Source organism: Ambystoma mexicanum, chromosome 3q, assembly GCF_040938575.1.
Source record: "Ambystoma mexicanum isolate Mex_15411 chromosome 3q, UKY_AmexF1_1, whole genome shotgun sequence".
In the NCBI taxonomy this organism is placed as follows: Eukaryota; Metazoa; Chordata; class Amphibia; order Caudata; family Ambystomatidae; genus Ambystoma; species Ambystoma mexicanum.
The window spans coordinates 291121905-291149648 of NC_090926.1; the positions used below are offsets into that span (position 1 = coordinate 291121905).

The 27744-nt window shown below is 44.3% G+C and overlaps 1 protein-coding gene across 1 annotated transcript in view; it reads right to left on the minus strand.

Annotated features, from left to right (window-relative positions):
- The window catches only part of KCNH3 (potassium voltage-gated channel subfamily H member 3), a 472503-nt gene that overhangs the window by 163145 nt on the left and 281614 nt on the right, over window positions 1-27744 (minus strand). Inside the window, exons 7-9 of the mRNA XM_069653804.1 lie at window positions 16926-17133; window positions 16256-16513; window positions 1300-1499 (exon numbers count right to left, since the gene is read on the minus strand). Coding sequence (XP_069509905.1) covers window positions 1300-1499; window positions 16256-16513; window positions 16926-17133 — 666 coding nt within the window. The remainder of the gene's footprint in view (window positions 1-1299; window positions 1500-16255; window positions 16514-16925; window positions 17134-27744) is intronic.

Here is a 27744-nt window from a genome sequence, read left to right on the forward strand (position 1 = left end):
ATAGTGAAAGACAAAGAAAGTAAAAGAGCAAAAGAAAGAAAAGTAAGAGAAATAGCAAGTCAAAGAAAAGCAAAAGAACACATGAAAGATCAATAAAAAAAGAGCCAAAGAAAGAGAAAACAGTGTAAGAAAAGTAGCTTCTGAGTAAAGAAAGGAGTGAAAGAGCAAGTGAAGGAAAGAAAGAGCAAAGGAATCATAACAATAATCTAAAGAAAGTGAGAGAGCAAAAGAATTAATTAAAGAGGGAGAGAGTAGAAAAGAACAAAAGAAAGCAAAAGAAGGAAGTGAGAACGAAAGAGAACAAAGGAAAGGCAAACAAAAGTAGGAGCAAAATAAAGGGCGAAAAAAGAGAATGGACCATGCAAATAATATATTTTATTTGGGAGCATGTTCTTATTTCGGATGCTAACCAGGTGTTTCAGGCAATGGGCCTCCTTGCACGTCAGCAGTGCATGAGAAAGTGGCGGGAACAGATTTACATCCACTTCTCAGCCAGTTTCGCGCACCTCTGAATTGTGATCTTGGAGGTGAAGTGGAGGATTCCCTCAATTTATCTCCAAAGCTCGTCAGATATACTTTGGCAGAAATACCGCTCGTGGTAAAGCCGACAAAATCCCCCTGGGCACAAACACTGCTTTACCACCACTCATAATCCCATGGTAAATCTGCGGACCGAGTAGCAGTAACGGTAAATGCTTCGGAATTACTGCCAAAGTGGTAACGAGGCCCAATATTTCACTTGAAGCCACGTTTCCTCGAGGTCAGTGGGCATAATGTACACACAACCAGGTGCATTGCACAGATTGTTTAGACCATTTATCAGTAGGAGATCTCAGGGGCGGGGCAAAGTGCTCGCCTTTGAAGCAAAACGACACAGAACACCACAGGTTCGATCCCTGGATCCGCGCATAGAAACCTCTGGCTATCATATCATATCGTCATAAATAACCTATCGTATCATTTTCAAGGCCTTTCTTTTGTGTAGGGGGCACACACATCTTTTTGAAACCTCTGTTTCTGTTCCGGGATATGGCACTCGTGCACACTTCAATGTTTTGAAAACAACTTGATTCTGGGAGATTCCTGGAATTGAATGGGACTAATGTATGCCAGAAAAGGGGTGCTGGGTTCCTAAGCATGTGGCATATGCTTTGGCCTCAATAAGAAAGCGTTGCAGTTTACAGTACCATCCACTAGGTGATGCTGTTCCCACACGTTGTGAGCAGCAGGATTTTAGGATAACAATGCCACTCCAGCACATAAGGAATTCCTGAACTCGGCCTGGGAGTTCTAGCTTACCTCGTTCGTGTCGATGCCATTGTTTACAGACCACGTGGCCTGGAAGTATTCCAGCATCCTCTGCTTCAGTGGTTTGGGGATGCGGTGGATGCGGATGTAGTCCCGGAGGTCACGTGTTCGGCTGTGGTACAGGAAGCGTCGTGCATACATGCGCTGGATGATGGCAGTCACGTTTCCAAAAACAACAGCGTGCATGAGAGCTGGAGAGAGGGAGATTAAAGAGAGAAAGGAATAGAGATGGGGGAGGGGAGACAAGGTTAGTGATATCTTGGGTTACTTTTCGCATACTTGCCAAAATGAGCCTTTCTATTGAGTAGGCAGGACAGTTTATACACAATATGGTGCCAAGGGCAAACAACAAAAATGTGCCACCACATGCATTTGTGGCTCACTCACTTAAAGCCAACAAGCACAGCTAACATAATGGCCAAGATCAGTGCGCACCTCTTGCACCAGGTGTAGAGTGACCAGACGTCCTGGTTTTCCCAGGACAGTCTGGGGAAATCACCCGGGGTCCCGGGAGTTTTTTGATTTTATAAACTCCGTCCCAGGTTTCCAAGAGTGGGTGGCTACAGTCCCAGTTTTTGGCGGGACCCAATTTCGAAATCCCGGAATCAGGTCCCGGTGCAACTCTTCCTGCGCAAATGGGGTCGTGAAGTGTTTCCCCTTCCCCTCCAAGGTGCTCTCCTCCAATGAGAGAAATGTGCCTGTGAGCACAGCCCCTCAGGTCCCCCGCAACAGGCCAGCGACATAGAAGTAGGACAAAGTTGTATTTGTATTTACTTCAGTCCTACTTCTATTTCTATGACCTGTCCCTTTTTTTATCTGTTCACCCTAACAAGGTGCCAACATGGCAGCTTGTGGGTAATCTACATTTACAAGTCCAAAGGGAATAGGGCATTCTGTTAAACTGCATTGTTTAGTGCAGGATGATGAATTGTGGGTTGGCACATAACCTGATCTTTTTCAGGTTTTAACCAACCAGATCCTAGTTGGCATGGATGAATTTAGTGTCTTGCACATAGATTCCATTGCTTTGTACAGTGCCACATGAAAAGACCTCATAGTTGATCTCAAAATATTACAGGAACCACAGATAAATAAAACTGAATATCAAGACCAAGACCAGTTATTATCAGATAGGGGAGAGTTTTGAAACCTATGCGGGACACCACTAGGTGTGGACGAAATGGCTGAATTTTGATCAACTGAAAACATATTGAATTTTGTGCAAAACCTGCTTACTTTTGCTATGTTGCCCACAGAGCAAACATTTTCCCACCCAGAAATTCGTTTTTGGAAGGTGTTGCAGTTAGGTTTGTTTGTTTGTTTATTTATTTTTATAGCGCTCCAGACCCAGAGGTATCTGGGTGCAATTACAAGAGACATTTTTGATTACAGGTTGCGTATAGAGTTACATACAAAGTTCAGTGGTTACATTATTTACATTAAAACAAATCACAAAAATTGTGTGAAGGATATAACAGAAGGCAATTTACATAGACACAAGTGGAGTGTTAATCTGAACAAGTAATGAGTTAAGCATTCAGATGAAGGTTAAGAATCTTTAGCCAGGAGCCAACTTTTAGTGTTTTTTCTAAACCTAAAGGATTGGTCAGTTCTGAGAGTTGTGGGAAGGGAATTCCAAAGCTGGACAGCCATAATAGAAAAGCTACTCCCCCCTTGCTTTTGTTCAGTTTAAATCTCGGGACTTTGAGGCAGAAGGAGTTTGCTGTTGTCAAGGGGCGTGTGGATGTATTTTTGACAAATTTCTCAATCAAGTATTTAGGGGCTGAGTTGTTTAAGCATTTGTAGGTGAGGAAGACCGTTTTGAACTGTATTCTATTCTTGAAGGAGAGCCAGTTGATATTTCGTCCAACCTCCGTTAAGTGCTGTCTTCTAGGAATATTAAGGGCAGTTCTAATTGCGTTATTTTGTAGGATTTGAAGTTTACTGATAGAAAAGGTTTACAGGCATGGATCAACTTACAAGTGTACGCTGTCGCCGGAGCTGTGGTGTTATCTTTCTTCCACAAGTTCAGGGATGATTCTAAGTAAAAACCCAGGGTTTCTACTTCCTTAGCCACTTTGCTGTCAATACAGGCAATGTTAAAGGAGTGGTAATGATTACTAAGTTTGTTGAGACTAGCATTTGTCGTTCTCATCATTCAGACATGGGCCATGAGTGGCCATCCAGGCCTGAATGATAAGATAGATTTTGTTAACTAGGGCCATGTCGGTATCATAATTACCAGTCAACGGTATGAGGATCTAGGTGTCATCTGCATAGTTAGTGTGGGTGACACCCAGGTGGTCCAAGTCATCAAACAGTGGCTTGGTGAAGATAGTATACATAGTAGGCGATACACAATATCCTTTTGGAACTCCACATGTTACAGGTGTAGGATCTGCCGAGGCCGAGGGTGAGAACACCCTCATTGACCTGTTGTTCTGGAAGGAATGGATCCAGGCTGTTGCTTCCGGTGAGAAGTGGGCTGAAGTAGATAGATGCTTGCAAAGCACAGTGTGGTCCACCAGATCAAATGCAGCCGACAAATCTAATAGGAGAAGGAGGGCTAGTTTCCCTTTATCCTTAAATTCATCAATTTGATTCTTCAGATCAATCAAGAACGTTTCTGTGCCATGTTAAGGTCTGAAACCAGACTGCCGGAGCCCTAGTAGGTTGTTCAGCTCAAGGTACGATTGTATCTGGAGGTATGCTGCTTTGTCGATTATCTTTAATAAAAAGGGGACTTTTGTAATTGGTCTATATTTAGTCGGTATGCTTAGATACAAGGAGTTGTTTTAGGAGTGGTAAGACCCAGGCGTCCTTAAGGTTATTGGGGATGGTGCAAGATGAAAAAGAGGAATTGATTAGGGTCGTAATGAAGGGAGCCAAGTCACTGGCAGCTTCTTTAATAACCGAAGCCGGGCAGGAATCACCCTGGCATCAAGGAGGTTTCAACAAAACAAGGATGTTCTCCTCTTCATAAATAGAAACTGGGGCAAATTTGAATCAATGAGGAGATATATCGGCATTAGATTGGGCGCTCTCAGAGGAGGCATGGTGCAGGAGGTTGAGTTTTTTTTCTGCTATTTTGTTTTGGAGGAGAGAGATTTTATTGGACAAAGCATTTTGGATATTAGTACACCACTCTTTATCCTCATTGCAGGTGTGCACAATATCAGCCTATTAGGGGGTTGTGAAATGTTTTGACTTCCTAAATGGCAGGAATTTCACAAGCCTAAGGCAAAAACAGCACAGAAATGTATTTTCACCAAAGAAAATTATGCAAACAGGCTGAACTCTGCTCCACCAGCGAAGCAGGATATCAAGCGTAATTCTCCTGTTTCCCTTCGGCGGGGTTATAATTTCACCCACCCCTAGACACCACCACTACGTAGGTAAAATGCAACAAACCCATGCACATTTCCACCCTCACGTGGAGTCCCAGGACCCTACCAGATCCAGACTGTGGTGAGAGTATTCCTAGACTTCACTGCGTGTTACACTAGACCCGGGGGCTTCATTGGAAGAGGTAACCTACAATAAACAGAGGCACTTGACAACTAACACATTCCTTATCTGAACGGATGCTTCAGCCCATTCATTATTCCTGTCTTTCCCTTCATCTTGTTTGTTTCTTTGCATCTCCTTCTATTCTCCCTGAACCCTCTCCCTGGGCTCCACCTTCACTGTCTCTCTCTCTCTATTCACTCCTTCCACCTTTCTAGCCTTCACTTTCCCTCTTCATTTCCCTTTCACTCTTCTTGCTCTTGCTTCTCCTTACACCTTATGCAACCCGTCTGCCACCATCCACTTCTCCTTCTTTCCTCCCGTCTGCCACCATCCACTTCTCCTTCTTTCCTCTCGTCTGTCACCATCCACTTCTCCTTCTTTCCTCTCCCTTATCTTACACACATAGGGCCTCATTACGAGGCTGGCGGCCACGGAATGAACGGTGCAGGTAAGGGACCAGCACCGTTCATTCCCGGGCCGCCACATTACGAGTTTGCTCGCGGGTGGTGCTATGCACGTCTGGGCCAGACCAGACGTGCATACCTCCACCCTCGAGCAGACCAGGATGCTAACGGACCCGTCATTAACATGTCTGTTGTTAGCATCATCCCCATTCCCATTGAGCCCTAAGTGGGCTCGAATGGGAATGGGGATGTACTGGGTCCAGGTCCCGAGAAAAGGGAATTACCGGACCCGCAATAATTGGAATGGCCCGGTAATTCCCTTTTTTCGGGACCGGGACCCGGACACGAGTTTGGAGGTAGCCATGCTGCTTAGAATGGCATGGCTGCCTCCAAACTCATAATGAGGCCCATAAGTGTCTCTTTCTCTCACCATCCTGTCTCGTGCAAAACCATCTGTAAGATTTCTCTTGTACCCACCACCACTCCCGCCTGTCAACAGCTCTCTCAACTATCTCTCCCAGATTCCGTCTCACCGTTGGTTCTCACTTCCACCCATGCCCCTTTCCGGTCACCTCTGCCACCTCTGTCCTTGTTTGCCACTCACATCTATGTCAATCTCTGCTATCACCTTTACCTCAGTGGCTGCCATCCCCCCCACCCCCTGTAGCTCCCCTGTGATGCCTAGTGCATGCCTAGTGCATCACCCAGCCCACCGCTCGTGGCCTAGTGGCCAAAAGCTGCCTCTGCTAGTGCTTTACCTCTCTCAGTTTTGTTCTGAGCCCAACCCACTCCCTGTGAGGCTCACATCTATATTCCTCCTCGTTTCACTATTGCACCTCCCACTCTCACCCTTTCGCAGTTGCCCCTCGCTTTCTTACCATAGTCTTTCTTTTCCGCTTGCCGCTGTCAGTGCATGTTCCCCTTCACTTGATCAAGGTCGTCTTTCTTCCCCCATTTCAGACCCTTTTCATTGTATGTATTTCACCACTCTTCCCATCTCTCTCACTTGATTTTTCTCCCATTTTCCATCTTCTGTTTCTGTCTTATCTGCCAGCCGATCACTCACCCCATATCACCTCTTGTTTTCTTTTCGACTACCCACAGGGTTTCATTGTTGTACCTATTCCCTTCCTTTCATTCCCGCTATTTCTCTGTCTACTGCCAATTCTTTCCTGGTCCCTTTCTACTGAACTTTCTTAGTCCGGAAAGCATTTTCTCCCTTTCTTCCATCATTTATTTTGTTTATTCCACTTTCCATACATTTTGTTTTTGATCAAATATTCTGCCTTGCTTTGCTCTTCCCAGCCTCCTGCTTCTGTTCTTATGTGACACTTGCTTCATGCTCTCTTTCGCTCACGTTCATTGTCTGTCTTTTAACGCCATTTCTTTCTTCTTTTCCCCCCTCTTTTCTTCCAGCCTCACATTCTCATCCTTTTGTTTTTTTGCTTGTATACCTTATTTGCTTTTTGTCATGTTCTTTGCCTTTCCTTCTCCTGTCGTGACTAACCACATTATTACTTTTTCTATTTCTTTTGCAGGCACCCTTCTGTCCCCCAAATCAACATCTCTCCTCTCCCACCTTACCTTGCCACGTGGCCTTTCTCCTTAGTCTTATTTGAGTTTGGTTGTGATGGCCCCGTCTGTCCGATTCGGCTTGCCTCAGCCTCACGCTCAGTGGCAAGTATATCCCTTGGTATCTATTTGTCACACATTGTCTAAAGTCATAAGGTCCGCATCAAAGTTGAGGGTGTGGAAAGAGGTTGGAATTTTTGGAATTGTGAAACTGACCCCAATGAACAAAGGCTACATTTGGTGAGCATGGCTCTGTGTGCTCGCTTTCAAGGTGGGGTCTTGGGGATCCATATGCCATGCCAGGGAGGGATGAAGCATGGATGTAAGGATGGGAGGTGGATCACTGGGACCAGAGAAGGGTGCCATGTTGATGACCCCGTGGGGTATATTAATTTTGTGCGTAACGTACTTGGCTTCCGCGTCTTATGCCATATGCTGTATGCACGGGGAGGAGGATAGCGGGTCAAAACTATGGCCGGGTCAGGGCAGACGTCCGCCCTGTGCCACTGTGTGTGCCGCTGATATGCTGCTACAAATAATGTTGCTGGCTTTTTAACTTTGAAACACTTGGGGTTTATGTGCCATGCCCAACTTCAACCGAGAATAGCAGCATGGTCTCGGGAGGGTAGCTCAGGGGTAACGTGCTCCTCTTGGAAACAAGACGACGAGGAGCAACGCATGCACGATCCCCGGGTCCGTGCTTAGAAACCTCTGGGTATTAGGTGCGTTATAAATAAGCAATTACAATTACAATAGAAGTGAAGGCAGAGGGTCTCCTAAAGTACATTTTGGAAAATGGACTTGAATGTTGCATGTTATAGCATAATTGTTAGGAAATGAGGAAAACAATCCATAGGATTATGCCAATAGTCCAGACCTGACCCACCCTACCTAAGGAAATCATTCAGGGAGATGGGCAGGCGGCTTGCAAGTATCTTTGTGACCACATAGCCATTACTGAATGCCACATGCCTCTCAACCTTTCCGTTCTCCGGGGCGGGTGAAAACACAAGATTTCCTTTAAGGCGGGTGAGAACCAATTGAATTGAATGGACGGAGTAATGGATTGGTGGGTGAGTGAAGTAATTCTGGCAGGTGACACACGCCAAAAGCATGCGAGTTGAGAAGTATGGTACCACTAGAATGGATAGTACTTTTACAAGAGGTCTTGAGTTTCCTATGGCCATGCTCTAGAAGGCCATCCAGTCTGTTTTTTTTTCTCTTTGGATTCTGAAACTTGGAGTTTTTTCTTTCTAATTTGAAATGTAGGAAAACTGCATGTCTGAGGATTCCAAGTGAAAACAGCACCGAAGGCCGTCTCGTGCATGGACCCAGGAAACCTGTGAGCTCTGTATTAACCAATGTGATTGTATGCATTTTGTTAAACTCCTAAATGAAAGGCTGAGTTAACGCTGCCAGGATACAATCCTGTGATGGGCAGATGGAACACATATCACAGTAGGAAGCGCTTAACTCAGTGAGCTACCGGACCAGCTAAACATTGGTTAAACTAGTATTCGTGTGATTGTATGTGTGATATTTATGAAGAAAGGCATTAAGCAAATTAAGCCCAAATATAATGGGTCATTGCTTCAATTAATTGGTGTATATTTTGCCTAAAGCCATATAGTATGGGGATACTTGTCTCCGAAGGAGGTTGTGTTTCTATGTTAGCCCATGCACATTTTAAGTATGCAGTTCTTTACATATAGTGTTTCTTCAATGATTTTCAAATCGACACTAGTTAGTTAAAAAAGCTTGTTGGTTTTAATTCAATCAATTTGAAAATCATTGAAGGAACACTATATGCAGAAAAACTGCATACTTAAAATACGCATGGGCTAACATAGAAACACAACCTCCTTCTTAAACTTACAGACCTTGTTAAACTTACAAACCGGTTGGTGAATACCAGTCTCTATGTAGCCATGCAGCCACTGACCTCCACGTAGCCTGGATTAGTCAGAAGCCTAATTAACCACTGGAAACTAATAAAAAGGGTAAAGCACACCGACTAATAATACTCACCAATTTCAAAGGATACTTGCCTCCGCTCTAGGTTTACAAGTAAAGTGAAGGCCCAGCCCAAGCACAACAGTTACATGAAAGGGCAAAGCCACTTTTACCGTATTATTACTTCCCAAACTACCATCTTGGCATGATTTTCAATGCTAACTGCTCACCAAAGGTTAAGAGCTTCAGGATTCCCCTTGTGCAAGAAGGACAGCGAGTCGTGTTTTGCATGCAATTCTGGTACTTGTAGTTTTCCTTAAGTTCAAATGAGGAAAAAAACGAAAAGTCCCAGAATTCAAAAGAAAAACAAATACAAGACTGGATGGCCTTCTCAAGCCCGGCCTGGGGAATTTGAGCTCTCTGGGCATTGGTGTACATATTTTTTTATCCTGCTTTCTTTCACTCCTGGCTGGCTCTGCGAACTGAAAATGCTGCGAGCACATGGCCTGCATAAATGCTTGGCTTTTGAGAGCAGCGTGAACCCAGCAACTGTGTAACAAGAACTTCAGTAGTGGGACGCAACAGTGTGAAGACCCATAGACCTGTCTTGCTGCGAACTTGGGAGAAGGCGTGAACGAGGCATAGATTGGGAGGGTGAATGGAGCAGAGATTATCATCAGCTGTTGATCGCAGCTGCAGTAGAGGAAATTACACCTTTTTCGTCTAGTGAGTCTGGGCCTCACAGCATGTGCTTTATTTCGGTTTGTATATTTGACAGTTGATCTGAAAACCCGCCCCGGCCTCTACTCCGCCTCCTCAGCATGCGGCACACTTTCCGCATCCATCGCACATCAAAGTGCACTTCCCCATGGCGCCCATGGGCAGATTCACATCTGCCTCGTCTGTGCCCCCCACTCCACCTTTGACCTCCGGAAAACTGCCCACCTGGCCCGTCCTTGCTTTGAAATGGGCCTGTGAGTAGGTGCTTATAAGGCCCTTGTTTTGTTTGCATTCTGGGACTTGTAGTTGCAGAATGGAAAAAACAGGACTGGACACACACGGGCCTGCAGATTTCATTGGATCCTGTTGACAAGCATGCATAGGGATGGAGAGAGAAGACAAGACAATGGGCCTCATTACGTGTCACCCGGTATGGAAATAACGGTGGCGGTAAACCCGCCGCCACCGTTGTTTCCATACCGCGTGATCTCAAGTTCTACAGGCGGGAGGTGTAATTTCCGCCAGGTCTGACCTGGCGGGTTTAACACCACCCGCCTGCAGGTGGACGTGGAAACACCGGCACCATCACGAGATGATGCTGGTGTTTCCACGTCCCCATTCCCATTGAGTCCTATGGGACTCAATGAGAATGGGGATTTACCGAATATCGCCTCCGGAATTCCCGGGCCACTGGGGTCGTAATGCCCCGGTAATTCCGGGAATCACGGAGGTGGAATGGTAATACAAGTCCGGCGGTAACCTGCCAGAATTTTAGGCACGGTTACCGCCGGACTCGTAATGAGGCCCAATGTAACGGGTAGGCAGAAGAGGAAAAGTGAGAGGTCGGGAGGGCCAAGTGGAAAAGAGAAAAAGGAAGAGATGAGAGACGAGGAAAGAAAGAGCTAGAGAGAGAGAGAAGAAGATGAGAAAATAGGGAAACATGGTGGGAAGAGAGGAAAGCAGGGGAGGGATAGAGAGATACAGAATAATAGGTCATAGGTAGAAAGAAGGGGCGAGAGTGCGAGATGGGTAGGAGAGAGTTGACAGAACAGGGAAGGAAGGAGACAGGAAAAGAGAGAGAGATTGAGACAGTGTGAGTGGTGGGGTGGATGCAGAGGGAATCCAGGAAGTGTGAGGGAGTCGGGGAGAGAAGAGAAGCGGAGCCCTCGGGCGGGTGAGCAGAGATGGAGAGGGTTAAGGCAGGAGGAGGGTTAGGCATGGCGCACTGACACGTAATTGCTGCTAATAACCAAGTGGGTGTGAGACAGCGCCTTCCCGCTATTAATGTTCACCAGTGTTGGTGAGATCGCCTGCCCCCCACTCACCGCCCACCCGAGCACAAACTCTGTTGCTACGGTAACATCCCACAATTTACTAATACACAAATTAGTACATTTCAGAGCTCTACAAGAATGCACATATGCCGGCAGGGCCATACTGAAGACCCCGAGAACCCCCCACCCCCTCCCCGAGCTGGGAGAAGTCCCCCCTCCCCTGAAACCCAGGCGCCTGTCGAGAATTCCATCTGGAATTGCATTTGTAATCTGCACGGGTTATTAATAAAGTAGCGACCTGGCATCCTCTAGTTTCCCATGGCAGCCTGCTTCTCTCTCCCCATTCCGTGAAGAATACTGCAGGATGCCTTGAGGAAGGAGGTTTAAAGGACCTAAGGCAGGGCACATAAGCAGCACTAGGGGAGCCTTCCACATGCCCTTTGCATATAAGTGTCCTATAGTTACCCCTCCTGCCATGAAGTCATACATGATACCAATTGCAGGGCAGTCCAGACCACCTGAAATCATTCCTATGAAAGCGCATGCACACAGACAGAACTAAATTAGAGATACATGTCGGATCCTTCAAAAGATTACAAGGAACTTTTCTGCGACTCCTCTTCATATTGGACTTTCTGACCAGGGTCGAAGGCAGGTCCGGTCCTCTTCTCAAACTGCAACTGCCCAACAGAGAGATGAGTCCAACCTCATGATGCAGCACATCACCAAATGTTCCTCAATGCAAACCACAGATGCTCGCCACCACAAAATGCCCACCAATGCGAGGGTAAGAGACATCAGCCTAGACTGAAGACTCTCAGCATCGCGCACTACCTCTAAGCTCACTGACATGCCCAATCTACAGCATAAAGGCGGGCAGGCAGGACAACGACAGCAGCAGCAGGAGGTGGCAAAGGGTTGGCATGCAGTCCGAATACTGACCGATAGACGCAAGCGCCGCTCTCGGCAGGACCACCTTTTCCAGAGGTGACAGGGAGATGGCCTCCTCCACAACCCACAGGGATTGCACAGTACTAAACGAAACCTTCAACCAAAACACACCCTTCATCACAAGAGGGTGTTCTTGCCCAATTATCAACGAGGCGGGATTCAGTAAGCAACGATGAGGCAGATAAACTCAGCATCCCAACCTCGACAAACTGTTCAATGAGGTACGCATTCCAATGGATGGGCCACCCACAACCGCCGGTACACTAATTCCCACTAACACAATAGTACAGGAAAAACCACATAGGTACTAGCAATAAACGGCCTCAATACGCGACCTAGAGGATAAGATACATTGCAACTTGATTAACACTCACTCTGTGTCTTAGCACAGAAAAGAGATTCACGATATCCCAAATGAAGGAGGCGCCCACATCACGGACACATAGATATAAGACGACTACTAGCTGGTAGCCCATGAAACGATCAGGAACAACTGCAAACTCATCCAAGCCAACCGAGCAGGCAAAAGAGGAGTGATAGTTGGGGCATGTACGGAACACTTCAAAATAGACGGCATCTATTGTCATCCCGATGAGTGAAGCACTCCCCATACACCTTATCCTTGACAAGGAAACCAACCTTTCCATCCTGCTCATATACAGACACCCTTGCTACAAACCCACCTTCAAAGAAAGTCTGTCAGTTACAATAGCTAACCGTGTGGTGGAGCCCAGGCACCTGCTCATTCTAGGAGATTTCAGCATCTGGTTTGAAGAAACTGACTCGTCTACCAAATCATTGGGCTCGTATATGACCTGCTTTCACCTTAAAGAAATGTCAAGGGGGCAGCCCATTCTCTCAGGCATACACTGGATGCAAATTTCTGCAAAGAAAGCCACGCTCCCCCATCCCTACTCCTACCCCACTTACCTTCTTCTGTTCCCACCAACGCCGCTCCTTCCTGGGCTACCATAGAATTAGAAAAGGAACTTTGTCCCTGTTCTAGTTACTATAGTGGGTAGCCATCTTATTTTTTTCCACTGGAGATTGGGCTCACGCAATGTGCAGAGAACCCATCTCCAGTAAATCATTTTATTTTTTAAACTAGTCGCACCGCGGACAAACCTTTGGGTGAGAATAGCAATCACCCTTGCTTAGGGGGGTGTACAGGACCCAGAGCCCACGCTGAGACCCTCCCTTCACTCAAGCCTATGTAGACTCGGGCTGGTGGACCATTACCGGTCCTGTATGCACCCCTAATCGGGATTGAGGGTGATTGCTACAATCCGCACCCAGGAGGGGATGCACATTGTGATCTATGAACATGTTGCCCCACCCACATCCATAGTGTTTTTTTTCCAGGACAGGGTTTTCCGTTTTGCTCTATTTGGAAACTGTAGTATAAACACTACCGAAGCCCAGTTGAGTGCGGTTGGAGCTCCTTGATCCCTTTGCTTGGGCCTATGTTGTTTTCCAGGTTGTTACTGAGCTTCACCTTGTTCCGTCCCCGTATAGTTCACTGATGCCTACTTTCATACGCTAGGTTGGTGCAGGGATGCTGCTCCGCGCCTTTCAACTGAAGTTTAAGGGGCAACAACAGGGCTTCTTTACTTTTTAGCATTTTAAGTATTACCCCACTGTCTTGCCATCGGTCTCTGTGTCGGTTTCAGAGCCCATTTTTATGCCTTGATCTTAGCCATGCCTCTGGTCTTGAAGCTCAGTCTTGCACCTAGTCTCCTGTCAGGAACCTTGCAGCCTGTTAGGTCACTGGTCCTTCATAAACTGAGAATGCAGTCTACCCCATTTCTTGTTTATGGTCTCAATTCCCTGGCCGGGCCGTGCCTCGCTGCAGGTCAGTGCTGCAAAAGGAAAAGTATTACTTTGGGATCACATCACAGCTCTCTTGCCCCGTTTCCCGCTCAGTCCTACTAACTTACCCCACCCTCTTGCTTTTCAGATCCGCCAGAGCACCAGGAGACTGCTTCGGTGGTGAAAGTGCACAGTATACATAGCATAACATAACACTCAACCCTTGGGGGTGAGGGGGTAAATGAGAGTGGGTATACTGGTGGGGTCATTGTAGTCAAGTGATAGGGTTTTAAAAAGTGCAATCCCAGGGCGTCAAAGGCTTGTCGGAGGGGATGTGGGCAAATAGGTGCTTTAATACATATTCTGTGGGGGTGCCCCATAATACAGGGGTATAACCTGGAAGTAACCACTTAGTCAATATAACTCTATAGAGTAACATGTTGAGCAAAAAGGGTATGGCCCTCATTACGACCCTGGCGGAAATCGCGGTGCAAAATGCACCATGGAGCACGGCGGAAAGCTGCCGATAGCGCCATGGGGGTTGGCGGATTTTCCGCCCCATTCCGACCTTGGCGGGGCGGTAAATCCCCATTCCCCATTTTACCCTTCCCCATTCCCATATTTGCCCCATAGGGTATAATGGGAGTGGGGAAGGCGTTAATTACGCCACCTCAAAATACGGTGGCGTAATTAACGACAAGGTCCCGTAGCGCCATGGATTTCTCCGCCCGGAAAAACCAGGCGGAAAACGCTCCATGGCGCTACGGAAACTCGTAGTAGGGCGGACGGGTCCGCCGCGAATAACGCTGGCGTAAACCCACTGCGCCAGGGTCGTAATGAGGCCCTATGACTAGTTTTATCTTTCCCATTCTAAATGGAAGCCTACAATTACCAGCATGCAAAGTAATGTGAGCATAAAAAGCATGACAAACTTCTGAATTATCAAAAGCATGAGTAACTTCTCATGGGAACGTGAATGGGTAAGGCAGCATCAAGACTTTAGGTGCCAGGGTTATGTTGCTTTTTAGTTTACATTTCCCTGGGATATGTTAGTGGGCCAGTGCCTAAGTTCAAATGCCATTTTTTCTCTAAGTGATCTTTTGAATTCTTCTCCACACAGGCTAATAATGTTCATTGTCTTGATGCAAGGCTTCCTCACTAAAGGTGAGTGCTCCGTGGCATGTAGTTATTTTGTCACTTGCACATGACTATGCAACACATTTTGGGATTGAGTGACATTCTGATCAGAATTCCATGCGCTTAATTTGCAGCTGAACTGTGAGCGAGGGACATCGTCAACATCAATCACATGCAGTAATTAATATTATTTGAACTTAGCCCTCAAGCAATGTCCTATCTCCGTGTCATTAGAGTCCTTTTGTGTCCCTGCCTTGATCACATAGAATGATATCCAGCAAGGCGTTGCCACCTGGATTAGATCGAATTTCCATTGTATCCCCTGCTCAAAATAGTGATATGTCGCATTTGTTGGCTATAACTCCATCACAGCTACCTTCTGGCCCTGTAAAAGGCACCTCCTAATCCTCGTTGCACCAGAATGGTTGATATGTTGTTGTTTTTTTATTATGGGCAACTTTTGGTCGTGAAGAAGGCTCTTCATACTCTTTTGCTGCGCCAAAACGTTTGATATGTTTTAAGCACTGTATGATCCGATATTTAATTATTTAATAAACAAGTAAAAATATGTTTTACCTGTAAAACAGAAATGTTTTGTAATACATATGAAAACGTAAATTTGTACCTCTTCAGACTAGGCAGTAGTAATAGTAGAGCTTCTTCCTGTGGTGCTACGTTTACTACTGGTCCAAACCTGTCCATGGGGCTCTGTAGATGAACGCAGGGGGGCATGCTCTGATGTGTCTGTTTCCCATTTTTGTTGAGAGTAGTTTTACTTCCTATTTTTATTTTTTGGGAGTATTTGCCTATTTTTAGGGAGTAAAAGTGGCTGATACACCCCATATCTGCAGTGTTGGTTGTTAGTAATTATTGTTTGTCATTTTATACATTGTGCATTTGTATTTCTAATTGTTTTATCTTAAAATCAATTTTGTTCTTATGAAATTTTATCAAGATGTGCTCACAGTTATCAAAATCATATTTTTTATGTAGAATCAATGGAATAATGCGCTTCATTCATTGTGAGACTATTGTGTATAAGGTTTGTATTTAACCAATAAACACATTTTAAAAAAAATGACAACATTGTGAGACTCCATGACATATGTAAGTAAAGGAATACATTTTTGATTCTCGAAGACGAGAGAGCACCTGCTATTTTTTGTCGGGATTGTAGCCCCAGCACTTGTCCTCAGATCAGGCTATCTCCCTTTTTGGCCAAAGCCATTCGTCTGATGCCTTTGGCTACATGCCACAGAAAGCCTCACCCCCAAGGCTTCACTTCACCCCCCATCTACCACCACTGAGTAGTCTAGACCCTGATCGTACCTCCAAAGCTATGCCTCACCTTCACTCTCACACCGTAGGCCAGAATCTTTGTTGGTCTGAACCCCAAATCCATGCTTCACCCCTTGCTTTCACTTCAAGACATGGTCTAATCTCACAGTGCCTGTTTCTCATGCAGTATTACTCTCAAGGCCCCATACCCCATGCTCTAATGCCAAGGCCTTGCCTGACCCGCTCTCAACTCAAGACCATATTCCAGCCCTGGCCTCAACCAGCTTCAGACCCTGGTGGCACCCTTGGTAATATCACTGGTAGCATCTCTCGTCTCACCTCCGATCAGCATGGTGCAGATGGAGAAGATCTTCTCTGTGTCAGTGTTGGCCGACACGTTGCCGAAGCCCACGCTGGTCAGGGAGCTGAGTGCGAAGTAGAGGGATGTGATGTAGGAACTGCGCAGTGAAGGTCCCCCCAGGAGTTCCGGGCGGGTCCCATTCGTACAGTTTCCCAGGTCACCCAGCTCGCCCGAACTGTTCTTCTTCACCAGGTAATAAGGGGTCTCCAGACGGCGGGCGAGCTCCTGCAACCAACCTGTTTCATACAAGGGGAAGGCGTCAGATGCTAGGTCACCCACTAGGCAGAATTGACATAGTGTACAACCTGTGGACCCACACACCCCACCTGGAATGGAAATGCACATGCGCAAACACACGCGCGCACGCTCACGCATGCATACAGTGCCTTGCAACACCCCTTGCACCCTCACACTTGTACATCCTGCTTGCTCTTGAAATTCACCTCTGCATTTAATTCGGTTCTATAAATGTACTTATGCTGTCCTGTTATTTTTTTTGCGATTTTATTTAACATTATAGCAATAACCACATTTATAAAATATCTTTATCCAAGAAATTAATGGTATACTAACACTATATTAACACTTTATTAACACTAACAATGGGTTTGTCAAAGAGTTGTTTTGGGTGGGAGGTTGCATGCTTACCGAGCTCGGGTAATTCCGATTGGTTGCTCTCAATCTCCCTCTGGCCAATAAAGTACCAGATACAGGCGACCCAGTGCGCAAGCAGAGCAAAGACAGTCATCAGGAGTGTGAGTACCACGGCGCTGTACTGTGAGTAACGGTCCAGCTTGGGCAGGAGGCGCAACAGCCGTAGCAACCTCACCGTCTTCAGCAGGTGAGCCCCGAAATACTGGGGATAGCACATTAGGAACACGTGTTAATGACACAGCATTGCAGAAAACTAGCAAGAAGCAGAGCTAGGAAGAGAAACCCAGAAAGAGCATGAACCACAAAGAAAGATGGCGGGCGAGAGAGGCGGAGTGAAGAAAGATGGGGAAAGAGGTGGAGTGAAGAAAGATGTCGAGAGAGGCTGAGTGAAGAAAGATGGGGAAAGAGGTGGAGTGAAGAAAGATGTCGAGAGAGGCGGAGTGAAGAAAGATGGGGAAAGAGGTGGAGTGAAGAAAGATGTCGAGAGAGGCCGAGTGAAGAAAGATGTCAAGAGAGGCCGAGTGAAGAAAGATGGGGAAAGAGGTGGAGTGAAGAAAGATGTCGAGAGAGGCGGAGTGAAGAAAGATGGGGAAAGAGGCGGAGTGAAGAAAGATGTCGAGAGAGGCGGAGTGAAGAAAGATGGGGAAAGAGGTGGAGTGAAGAAAGATGTCGAGAGAGGCCGAGTGAAGAAAGATGTCGAGAGAGGCGGAGTGAAGAAAGATGGGGAAAGAGGTGGAGTGAAGAAAGATGTCGAGAGAGGCCGAGTGAAGAAAGATGGGGAAAGAGGTGGAGTGAGAAAGCAAGACAAAGAGTTAGATCGAGTGAGGCAGTCAAACAGAAGACAAGAGTACAAGTGTAAGGGGACACATTGCTGAAGTGCATTATTATTATTATTATTATTATTATTATTATTATTATTATTATTATTATTATGGTATTTATTGTGCGGGGACCTAGCTTCGAGAAGCAATGGAGCGCTTCTCAGAGGTAACACCAGAACAGATATTCAGTGGGGGGTAGGAAACACAGGGACACAGAGGAGGGGTACAGATGTACAGGGTGGCGGGGAGGAGATGGGCGGGGCAGACGGCGTCTAGCGAGTCAGGTGGTGCGAGGGGCGACGTGATGGCCCAGGTGTTGAGGAGGAGAGACAAGACCAACGGAAGAAGCAGTGAGACCCAGCGAGGAGCATACAACGAGAGATGGAGACAGGGCAGGTGCCTACACTAGAGAGGAAGAGGGGAGTGTGCGAGACACATAGTGAGCAAAATGTCTCATCTACAGAGGGATGGGCGGAAGAAAGCAGAGCAGGATGTTAGGAAAAGTCATGAACCCCACTAGAAAACACCCTGGCTTGGCATCAACATTTTGGAAGATTAACTGACAGAGGGGGTGGGGGAGGGGCGACAGAGCTGCTAAGATTTCTGTTTGCTTATGTGTGAGATTTCCAGATTCGTGACACTTTGACTAAGACGTCACCATCAGCTAGTAAAACACACCTGATGCATACAATTCAACAATGTTTGTGCATTGGGGGCTGGGGATGTACACAAAAAGACCAAACTCCAAACAAGAAGCAAGACGATCAGAGGACTGCAATGGAGTGCCATATGTTGCAGTTATTTTCTACACACAGCCAAAGCTTTATGGGGTCTGATTGAGAATATATGGTTCATGTTTACAATCATTTTAATGTTCGGCGGAGTATTGTGAAAAATATAATGACCACTATTTTCAATATGCATTTTGTACTTAGGATTGTACGCTTGAATCACTTTTATCACAGACATATTTGTCAAATATAAAGATCTGTGGTCATTTTTATGTTCCCAAAAAGCTCTTTAATTTTATGTAAAGCAGCAAATAACCATCATTGGTGCTATTTTCCCATTCCCCTTTCTCATAGAGGTATTTGAAAAGAGTTTACTAAGAGTGTACCAGACTTTTCATCAGAATGATAACTTTACATCTAACATATTGTATATGATTATTCTAGGTTTTGATAAAAAGTGCTTTGCTCATTCAGGCACGTGTAATGTTCTTATTGGGACTGAACCATACACCAGAATAACATTCTTATCAGGACTACAATGTATACCAGATGTGTTCATTAGAAATGAAAGAAAGACAGAGAGGGAGCTAGAACGCCGTTTGATACGCTGAATACAGCTAGTATGTTTGCAATATTGCTAATTCCATATCTGAGAGTTTTTATGGTACACTGCCTGGGCAGGTGGACCAGGTAAGTCAGGGCTAGAGAATCAGAAACCTTGCAGTGTCTCCCAAGATGATTTTATTTAGAAAGCTAACTCTACTCTTTAACGCTTTCACTGCTGAGTGTCTACAGAAAATAAGCTGCAATTGACCAATCTAATTCTTGGGAGTCTACGGGCCTTTAAGAATTGTGAATTTGCATAGACTCATATGAGTTTATTTCTCTTTCAGAGAGAAAGGCAACTTATTTCTGCTGAGGTCTGAGTTGTCATTCACTGTTTTCATGCATTCGATTTTTGAGTTGATAAAGTGGAAGGTATGCAAGTTAATATCCGTTTCTATACGTTTTATGCATGGTTTATACAGTTTAACTCCTATGCCAGAGCTCTCAAACTGTCTCATGAAAAGGCTGGGTAGTACATCCAGTCCCTTTTAGTTTTGGGTCTTAGGTGGTGCTTAAACGCCATATATAAGACAAAACAATTGCATCGGATTACAGCTAGGGGGGAGATGAGGTGTGCGGGGGCCACACAGCTGGTGGGTGTTATATGGTTATTTACCCACCCAATGACTGCCAATGACAGTAGTAATCCCTTTGGCCCTTTGCACCCACTATACTGGCTCTCCCTGCCCAAAACATTTCCTATTAGATCTCTTTGAGCTAGATCTCTCAAGAAGTAACATCAAACTTGTCTGCTGTAAAGGCCTGTCAGTGTTATAACTAAGCAGTCTTCTGAGAGTTATTTGCTTGATTGGAGCTGTACGTGTGTTACTAGTGAAAACACGTGCCTTATGCAGGTCATTTGATTTATTTGCACTGAAGTCTGGTGAAAAATAAGCATTGCCAAAGCTCACTGTTTTGACTTGTGTAAAGGCCAGGGTCTATTATCATATGTCCAGGTAACCACACACATTTCCAGCTGTGGCCATCTTATGAGTTGGTGGTACCATTTTTGCAGTGCCTGGCAAATGCCTATCCCGCACCTAGACAAAAGCCCAAACTGTTGGCTTTGCCAATGTATGCTTTCCCTTAGCATTCTGAGAGTTGTAGTATTTTTCCATTTTAGCTGCAGGGCGAGAAGTTCTCGAATGGAAAGAAAAAAAAGAGGGCTGCAAATGAGCTACTAGAATGATTTTTGCAATCAATGCATCCAATAATGTATTGGTCTAGTATCACTTTGCCTTATGTGGCTTCCTTAATTTCATGACAATTACCAGAAAACGTGAATTTTCAGAGTAGATTAAGTCCCCCAATGACATTTAACGGTTTACTCCGTTTGCTCATGGCGATCCCCCTGTCTGAAATTCCCTTTAACAACGTAATGCACGCTTTCAGAAATGTAAAGTTAAGTAATACATTTTGCCTGAACCTCCCAAGCCTTCTACAGAGGCAGCCACTTGTGATCTGAGATAGACGTAGTGTTTGCTTGGTTCATTTCTGGGTCATCACACTTTTAAAAATTCGGGTGACATTCTACTCTCAACACATAACTGGAAAATGAATAAAAGAATGTTGAACTTTTAAAAGTATTCAGCGTGGGGCTATAGATTCTGTAAACTATTCACCCCATCCAGAGTTTCATAAACAGTTTTGTATAAGACTTGGCAATTTCTCCCCTAACATGCTTTGTTTGGCTTGTACAGGTGACACAAGTCAACTCTAGGAGAAAATACCTTTGAGAAGGAAAGAATACATGAACCCACACGGGTAATCTCCATGGCACCGACATTCTCAAATGCTCTCAGAGCAGGGCCAAACATGTATGTCCAAGACACGTTATCCGCATACACCAGGACCTGTGCCCGATAAATAAAAGAAATGAGCCCGTGTAGCCTGCTACTCTTGACTAATCAATTTATTCCACTACTAGAGGCGGAGTCTGGGAGCGAGCTGGATGCCGACCCAGACCGAGCAGATCAACCGGAACTGCCGGGGCCCGGTTCAAACCAAGATGCAGAAACAAAGTATTGCTTCAGGAGTACAGACCACTAATGACGAACGGCAGAGCCTGTTACTTGAGATACTCGTAAGACAGCAGCAGACATTGCGAATAAATTATCTGGCTGAATACCCAAACTTGATTGATCTGCAAAAAGCATCTATTCTGATAAGAGGGAGGAATCCAGGAACTAAACATCTGTTACTGCCCTGGAAGAGAGGCTCTGAGTGATGAAGGATAAGTCAAGGGGATGCAAGGTGGACATCTCTCTAACATGTCAGCATTGAGACAATGTAAACTCAAATTGGAGTATGTTGAAGCTAAGGATGGCAAAATATTACTCCAATCTTCAAGATCCCCCCAGATAATCATTTGCATTGAACTTACTTATACTGACACTCTGCCTGAACCAGATTTCACAAGTTCGGATATTCCCCCTGCCCTTACGCTGCCCCCATAGGAATATTCAAAGGCGGGAAAGGAAGAAAATAAACTATTGTACATTTTTTTAAATTGGTATTTACAGTTTATAAAATCTTTTATATCTATACATATTGCACTCTCCAAACATTATAACAAACCATATACATTAACATACATCACATATATCAATTTAAAATATGTCCATCTTAATATAAAGTACCAATTCAGAATAAAACGATAAACACACTTAGGATGACACTTTCACATAATAATATTAAGAAACGGACAAGAACAATTATTAGTGCTGTAGAGTTTCAATTTAACGTTCTATACTAAAAAGTGGTACAGCTTAGATCCTTTGTCTCCTATACAAGTTTGTCAAAATCTTCTCCTGATTTTGGTAAGGTATTGTTACACACTAACAAGATGTTTAAGGGCTCTGATGTTCCCGGGGATTTACATAAACAGCAGTATATCTCGGTTATAGGCCCCTCCTGGGCCCATGGCTTTCAAGCGTTGGTAATAGGTTAACCCTGAAACACATGTGTGCTGCCCTATAATTTGCATCTGATTCAATGTTTTCAATGTAGCTACTAGGTATTGATCCATATTTTCTAAATATGTTATTGTTTTCTTTGTAGAGTGTGTTTTTACTCAAGCGTTTGTATTGTGGCGCCTGGAAACACCATTTTGTTGTATAGACGCCTAACAAATGCCCAATAAATAAAAAAAATACATCGTAAATACTTAGTTCTTAATTTTTGAGAAATGTGTCATAAAATAGTCAATACTCATTGCCATCTTTTCAAGAAAATTCATATTGTTTGTGACAAATTTACTAAGAGCTGAAGACTTTCCATTAATCAACATTGAATAGAGAGCAGAAAGTTTCTTGCAGGATTTAAAATCTTATACAGCAAGACTATTTTTCTTATAATACAATAGAGATCAATGATTCGAGGCGAAGTTGCAGCCTAAGAAGGGCAATAGGGAGGCAAGTGGGGAGGTTAAGCACTTTTTTCCAAATAAGTCCTTCTAAATGAGGCAGGTCCTCTTCTGCTAGTTCATCCAAGACCCCCAAACCCTTATGTGATACAAGTTATTACTTTCCGATTGTACAAGTCAAGCAGAGGGACCAAAAAGAAGGTGCAATATTTTAGCTTTATTTTCTTCATTTTTACTATCATAGTTGTAGGTTTTATCTTTAACCTTACTAGATTTGCATTTGCCTGGTCCTTAGAGTGTATAGGAAATCCCATATATACAAGATGATGTGTAACAATCAGCTTGCTCTCCTCAATGTACCAATTGCAGCTATGGACGCAGGGACGTCATTTCACCAAAATGCCAGGGGTAGCGGAAGTGACATCACACGACCCTTGACCCCCGATGACATCACAGGAAGTGATGTCATTGGACCCCACCTGAAGTGATATCGCGGGAAGCGATGGAACACGACCTTTCACCTGTTGATAAAACAGGAAGTGGCATCACATAGCATTGTACACTGAAAAATATGGTTACGTTATCACTATAATGTGATGTACATTTCATACAAGAATGGATCACCATGTGTATCGTTAAGATCAGTGTGTATAGGCCCATATTACCAAATTACTGTGAATGCAAGCAGACGTCATGACCAAATGATAATGATGTGTTATTAATCTCTAATCTTAACTGACTCCCCTTTACATTCCACATTCTAACCCCACGTCATCCCTCAACCTATGACAAGTAACATTCTAAACATGACGTTTACTAATAAACATCACAACAATCCCCCCTTACTTATCTTTTAACAACGATCTCAGCTTATCATTGTCTTCTTACAACTTTAACATTATAATGTCAGTCTAGAAAAATGGATACCTCTCATGATTGACGGCAAACATATTTTGGTGGCCGTGGGCCAACCATCTCATGCACAATGTGACAGAATATAGGTTTCCGAGTTTGCCAATGAACGGCCATTTTGATGTAACAAGAATCGCCATTTTGTTTTCTAACCATTGCTCATTGCTTTCTGTTCTTATTGATTCGCAGTATATTTTCTGCTTACACTGCTCGACTGTTAACATTGTTGTCTGAACGTGAAAGGACAAGGCCGCAGGGCCGCGAGGCTAATAAGAGTTCGTTGAAACACAACGTAGGCAGCTCCGGGGAGGAATGCCCAGCTCCCTCCCGAATGTAGCCTTGAAGAAGAGCCGCAGGGCATTTAATCATTTCACAGCTGCAGCCAGTCTCGTTATATGGTAGAATATGTTAGAATAAAGCAGCTAAAGGCTTGAATTATGCTCTTCTTACGGCCCCCCTTTTCCGAGCCCTGTAGAGCGTGTCGGCTCCCAGGACACGAATAGCACCTCATAGATAGCAAGGTCTGGAATGTGACTCTTCCCCCGTATGTAGCTTGCTTACAAGAACAGAAGCACTGTGTTCTGTTCAACAAAGAAAAGATATCTCCACACTTGCAAGGTTGCATATTGTTACTAGAATAGTATTTGAAGGTGGCATATTCGTCGAAAGTGTCCATCATCAAACCAAGTTCAAAGACACCCAATAAAGGGGGGTGTTAAACATGTCACAGCTGATTGTATGATATGCATTTTGTATATATGTAACTGATGTACGTAATTCGCTCTCTTGCGTCCCTCGAGGTCTAGAGATACACGTCGCGTGGCGTGAGACCGAGTTGGCCAACTGAGACTATTTGCTTTGCAATAAACCCTAGCTTTGGGAATACAACCTCGTGTCTGGCGTATCTATCGTGTGTGGTGACTTGCCTTGTTTCTATAACGCCAGGGAGCCCTAGGCGCCCCTTTTAATAACACATTTACATAAATAAAATAACTTACATTTTGTCAACTTGACAATTGCATAAATAAAATAACGTACAGTTTGTTGACTTGAACCAAACTAAATTATATTTGCTCAATAAACCGCTTCGGCCTGTGCATCACTCGACGAGGCCGACTGCTTACCACTTTTTCTCTGATAATATCATCATCTTTCTCACTATCATCTTCTCCATTGCCACTAGCCACATCACCAATATCCACAAAATCAAAACCACTTTGAATGTCACTACTTCCCAATTGTTTAGCTGTCTCTTCAATGTTCTGGTTCTCCAATGACACATTGTCCAGAGTAGGCCATCATCCAGTTCACCCTGGCCACTTTTCTCTGCACCTAGTTCATCATCCATGAAGTTTTCCTGGAACATCCTCTTAAAAAACGATGCATTCCGTGTGACTTCATGACTGTCCCCATCTACAGCAGTGATCATTGGACCTTTTATTTCTTTTACTCTCCAAACCACTGGCTTGTATTTAGTGTCCAATTTAGATCGCTCTTTCTGACGAACCAGTACTTTGTCACCCACTCCAATGACACTCTCCTTGGCTCTCCTCCTGCGATCAGTCCATTCTTTGATTTTCTTTCTCTTTTCTTCATCCCGTTTTCTTATCTCTCTGTCCTCTTCCAAAGTATAGTCTTCCATTTGACACATTCTCGTTTTCGGTCTATAACGAATCATCAATTCTGCCGGTGTATGCCCTGTTATTTCATTGGTGGTATTACGATAACTCCTAAGCATTTGTGATACTGCTTGATTCATTGCCATATCATCAATTTTTGCCCGCTGTCTTGCTTTCTTCAAATTCAGCATACATTTTCCGACCATTCCGTTTGCCTGCGGCCACAATGGAGTAATTTTTTGATGTTTGAAACCCAGATATGCGGCAAACATTTCAAATTGATGTCCTTGAAAAGGAGCTCCATTATCAGTCTTGACTATGGGGATTCCCCATTCACTGAGAACCTCGTCTAGCACACTAACCACATGCGGAAACGCATTTGACACAACATGCCTCACCAAGGGAAATCGTGAGTATTCATCTATTATTACAAGCAAATATCCCCCTTCCTCCAAGGGACCGTAGAAATCCATAGACACTCTACTCCAGGGAGCATCTGGTAATGGCACGATTTCAAGAGGACATGTCCTGTCATCCAACTTTGATACCTGACATGTAAGACATCTCCTTGCAATCTCTTCAACCATTGTATCCATCCATGGGAACCAGATATGATTTCTTAATATCTTCTTCATATTGGTTATGCCTCTATGTTCCTCATGTGCTAACATCACTAGCGATTTCCTTAAACTCATAGGCACTACCAGCCTATTACCTCTCAAGAGCATGCCATCATCTGTTGACACCAACTCTCCACTGATCTTCGCCAACCTTTGTAATTCTTTCATATCCACCTTTCCATCAAGCTTGTTCATCTCTTGCTATGCAGATAAATATTTCCATTGACCAGTGGTCGTCAAACGTATCGCCTCTTGAATAGTTGGATCAAGTTTACTCTTTTCACTAAACAATGCCCTTGAAATCGTTGGTGGTAAGGCATTAGTGGACAAATAGGATACGTAGTCTTCTGCTTCAACTTGCATCTCATTCTCTTCTTTTATTTCCGGATGTCTAGATAGGTAATCCACGGGGTTGGCCTCTTTCCCTGGCTTGTGTACAATGGTATAATCATACTCTTGTAATCGTATGCCCCACCTCTCTATTCGTGGTGGCATCCTTACCCTTGGGTTTCCAAATAGGGATAGTAATGCCTGATGATCTGTAATAAGCACAAACGGTCTTCCAACAATGAAATGATGAAACCCACAAGCCCATACAGCAGCCAAACGCTCCTTTTCCGCTTGTGAGTATCCCTTTTCAATTCTGTTCAAAGCACGGCTAGCATACATTATGACATGTCTATCCGGATTCATCGGCCCAACCTGTGCTGGAATTGCTCCCAGCCCCACAGGACTGGCATCAACCATCACTTCCGTTTCCCATTCTGGGTTGTAGTATGCCAATTGTCTGCCGTTTGTGAGGTCCTTTTTTATTAGCTAAAAGCTGGTCATGCACCTATCATCCCATGTGAACATTGTCTCCTTTTTTAGTAGTTGTCATAAAGGATCTGTTAGAACTGCAAAATATGGCACATAACGGGCACAATACCCTGTCATTCCCAGAAACTACCTTATTTCTGTAACATTCTTCGGTGGTTCCAGGTTAATAATCGTGTTCACTTTAATAGAGTCCACTCTAATCCCTTTTTCAGAAAATATGTGCCCAAAAAACTTCAGACTCTTCTTACTCACTTCACATTTGCAATCATTAAGGGTTAATCCACTATCCTGTAAGGCTTGACATACTCCTACTAGCGCCTCATCATGTTCCCTTTGAGTGACACCATATACCAAAATGTCGTCACTGTAATTAAATGTATTTTTTACAGGATATATCACCTTTTTAATTGCTTCTTGAAAAACCTCTGCTGCTGATGAGATCCCAAAACTCAGCCTTTTATATCTATATAGTCCTTCATGTGTTGCAAATGTGGTGATACTTCTTGATGCAGGGTCAATTTCTAGTTGATGGTACCCTTGATTTAGATCAAGTTTTGTAAACCTTGTCCCTCTATTTAGTCTGATAATCATGTCCTCCAGACTGGGTCCTGGTTGTCTCTCTCTTTGTATTGCTACATTAGGGATTCTCATGTCCACACACAAGCGGATACGTCCATCCGCTTTTGGAACCACCACTAACGGCGATACCCATGGTGTCGGACCACTTTCCACCTTTTCAATTATGTCGTTGTCAACTAACTGTTTTAACTCTTTTGACACTTTTTCTTGGAGATGAAAGCCTATCTTTCTTGGATGCTGTGGAGTTGGTCTAACCAGTGGGTCAATATGCAGCTGTATCAGTTCTCCTTTCAATTTTCCCACTCCTTTGAATACATTTGGAAACTTCTCTTTGATCATATCAATATTCATTCCACCCTCAAATATATTTAATATCTCTTGTTTCCGATGTGGAATCCCTTTTATTGTCTCATCTTTGTTGTAGTTTACATTGATGATTTCTAAGTCAGTTGCAGTCTTGCAACTAATGAGACACCTTCCCTCTACTGGGCTGTTAATGACAAATATCTCAGAGGGCATGTGGATACCCTTGTGTATTAATTCACATTTAAAATTTCCTTTTATGGACGGTCTGCACCCCATTGAAATATGTTGGCTCTTGACGACTTTAAAGGATACAGGTGTGCTATTTCCTCATATATCCTGTTGTTCATCACATTCACTGTGGCTCCAGTATCCACTAGGAAAGGTATATTCTGGTTGCCCAATCTTATGGTCACCTTCATTGCTTTTTTTTCGTCAT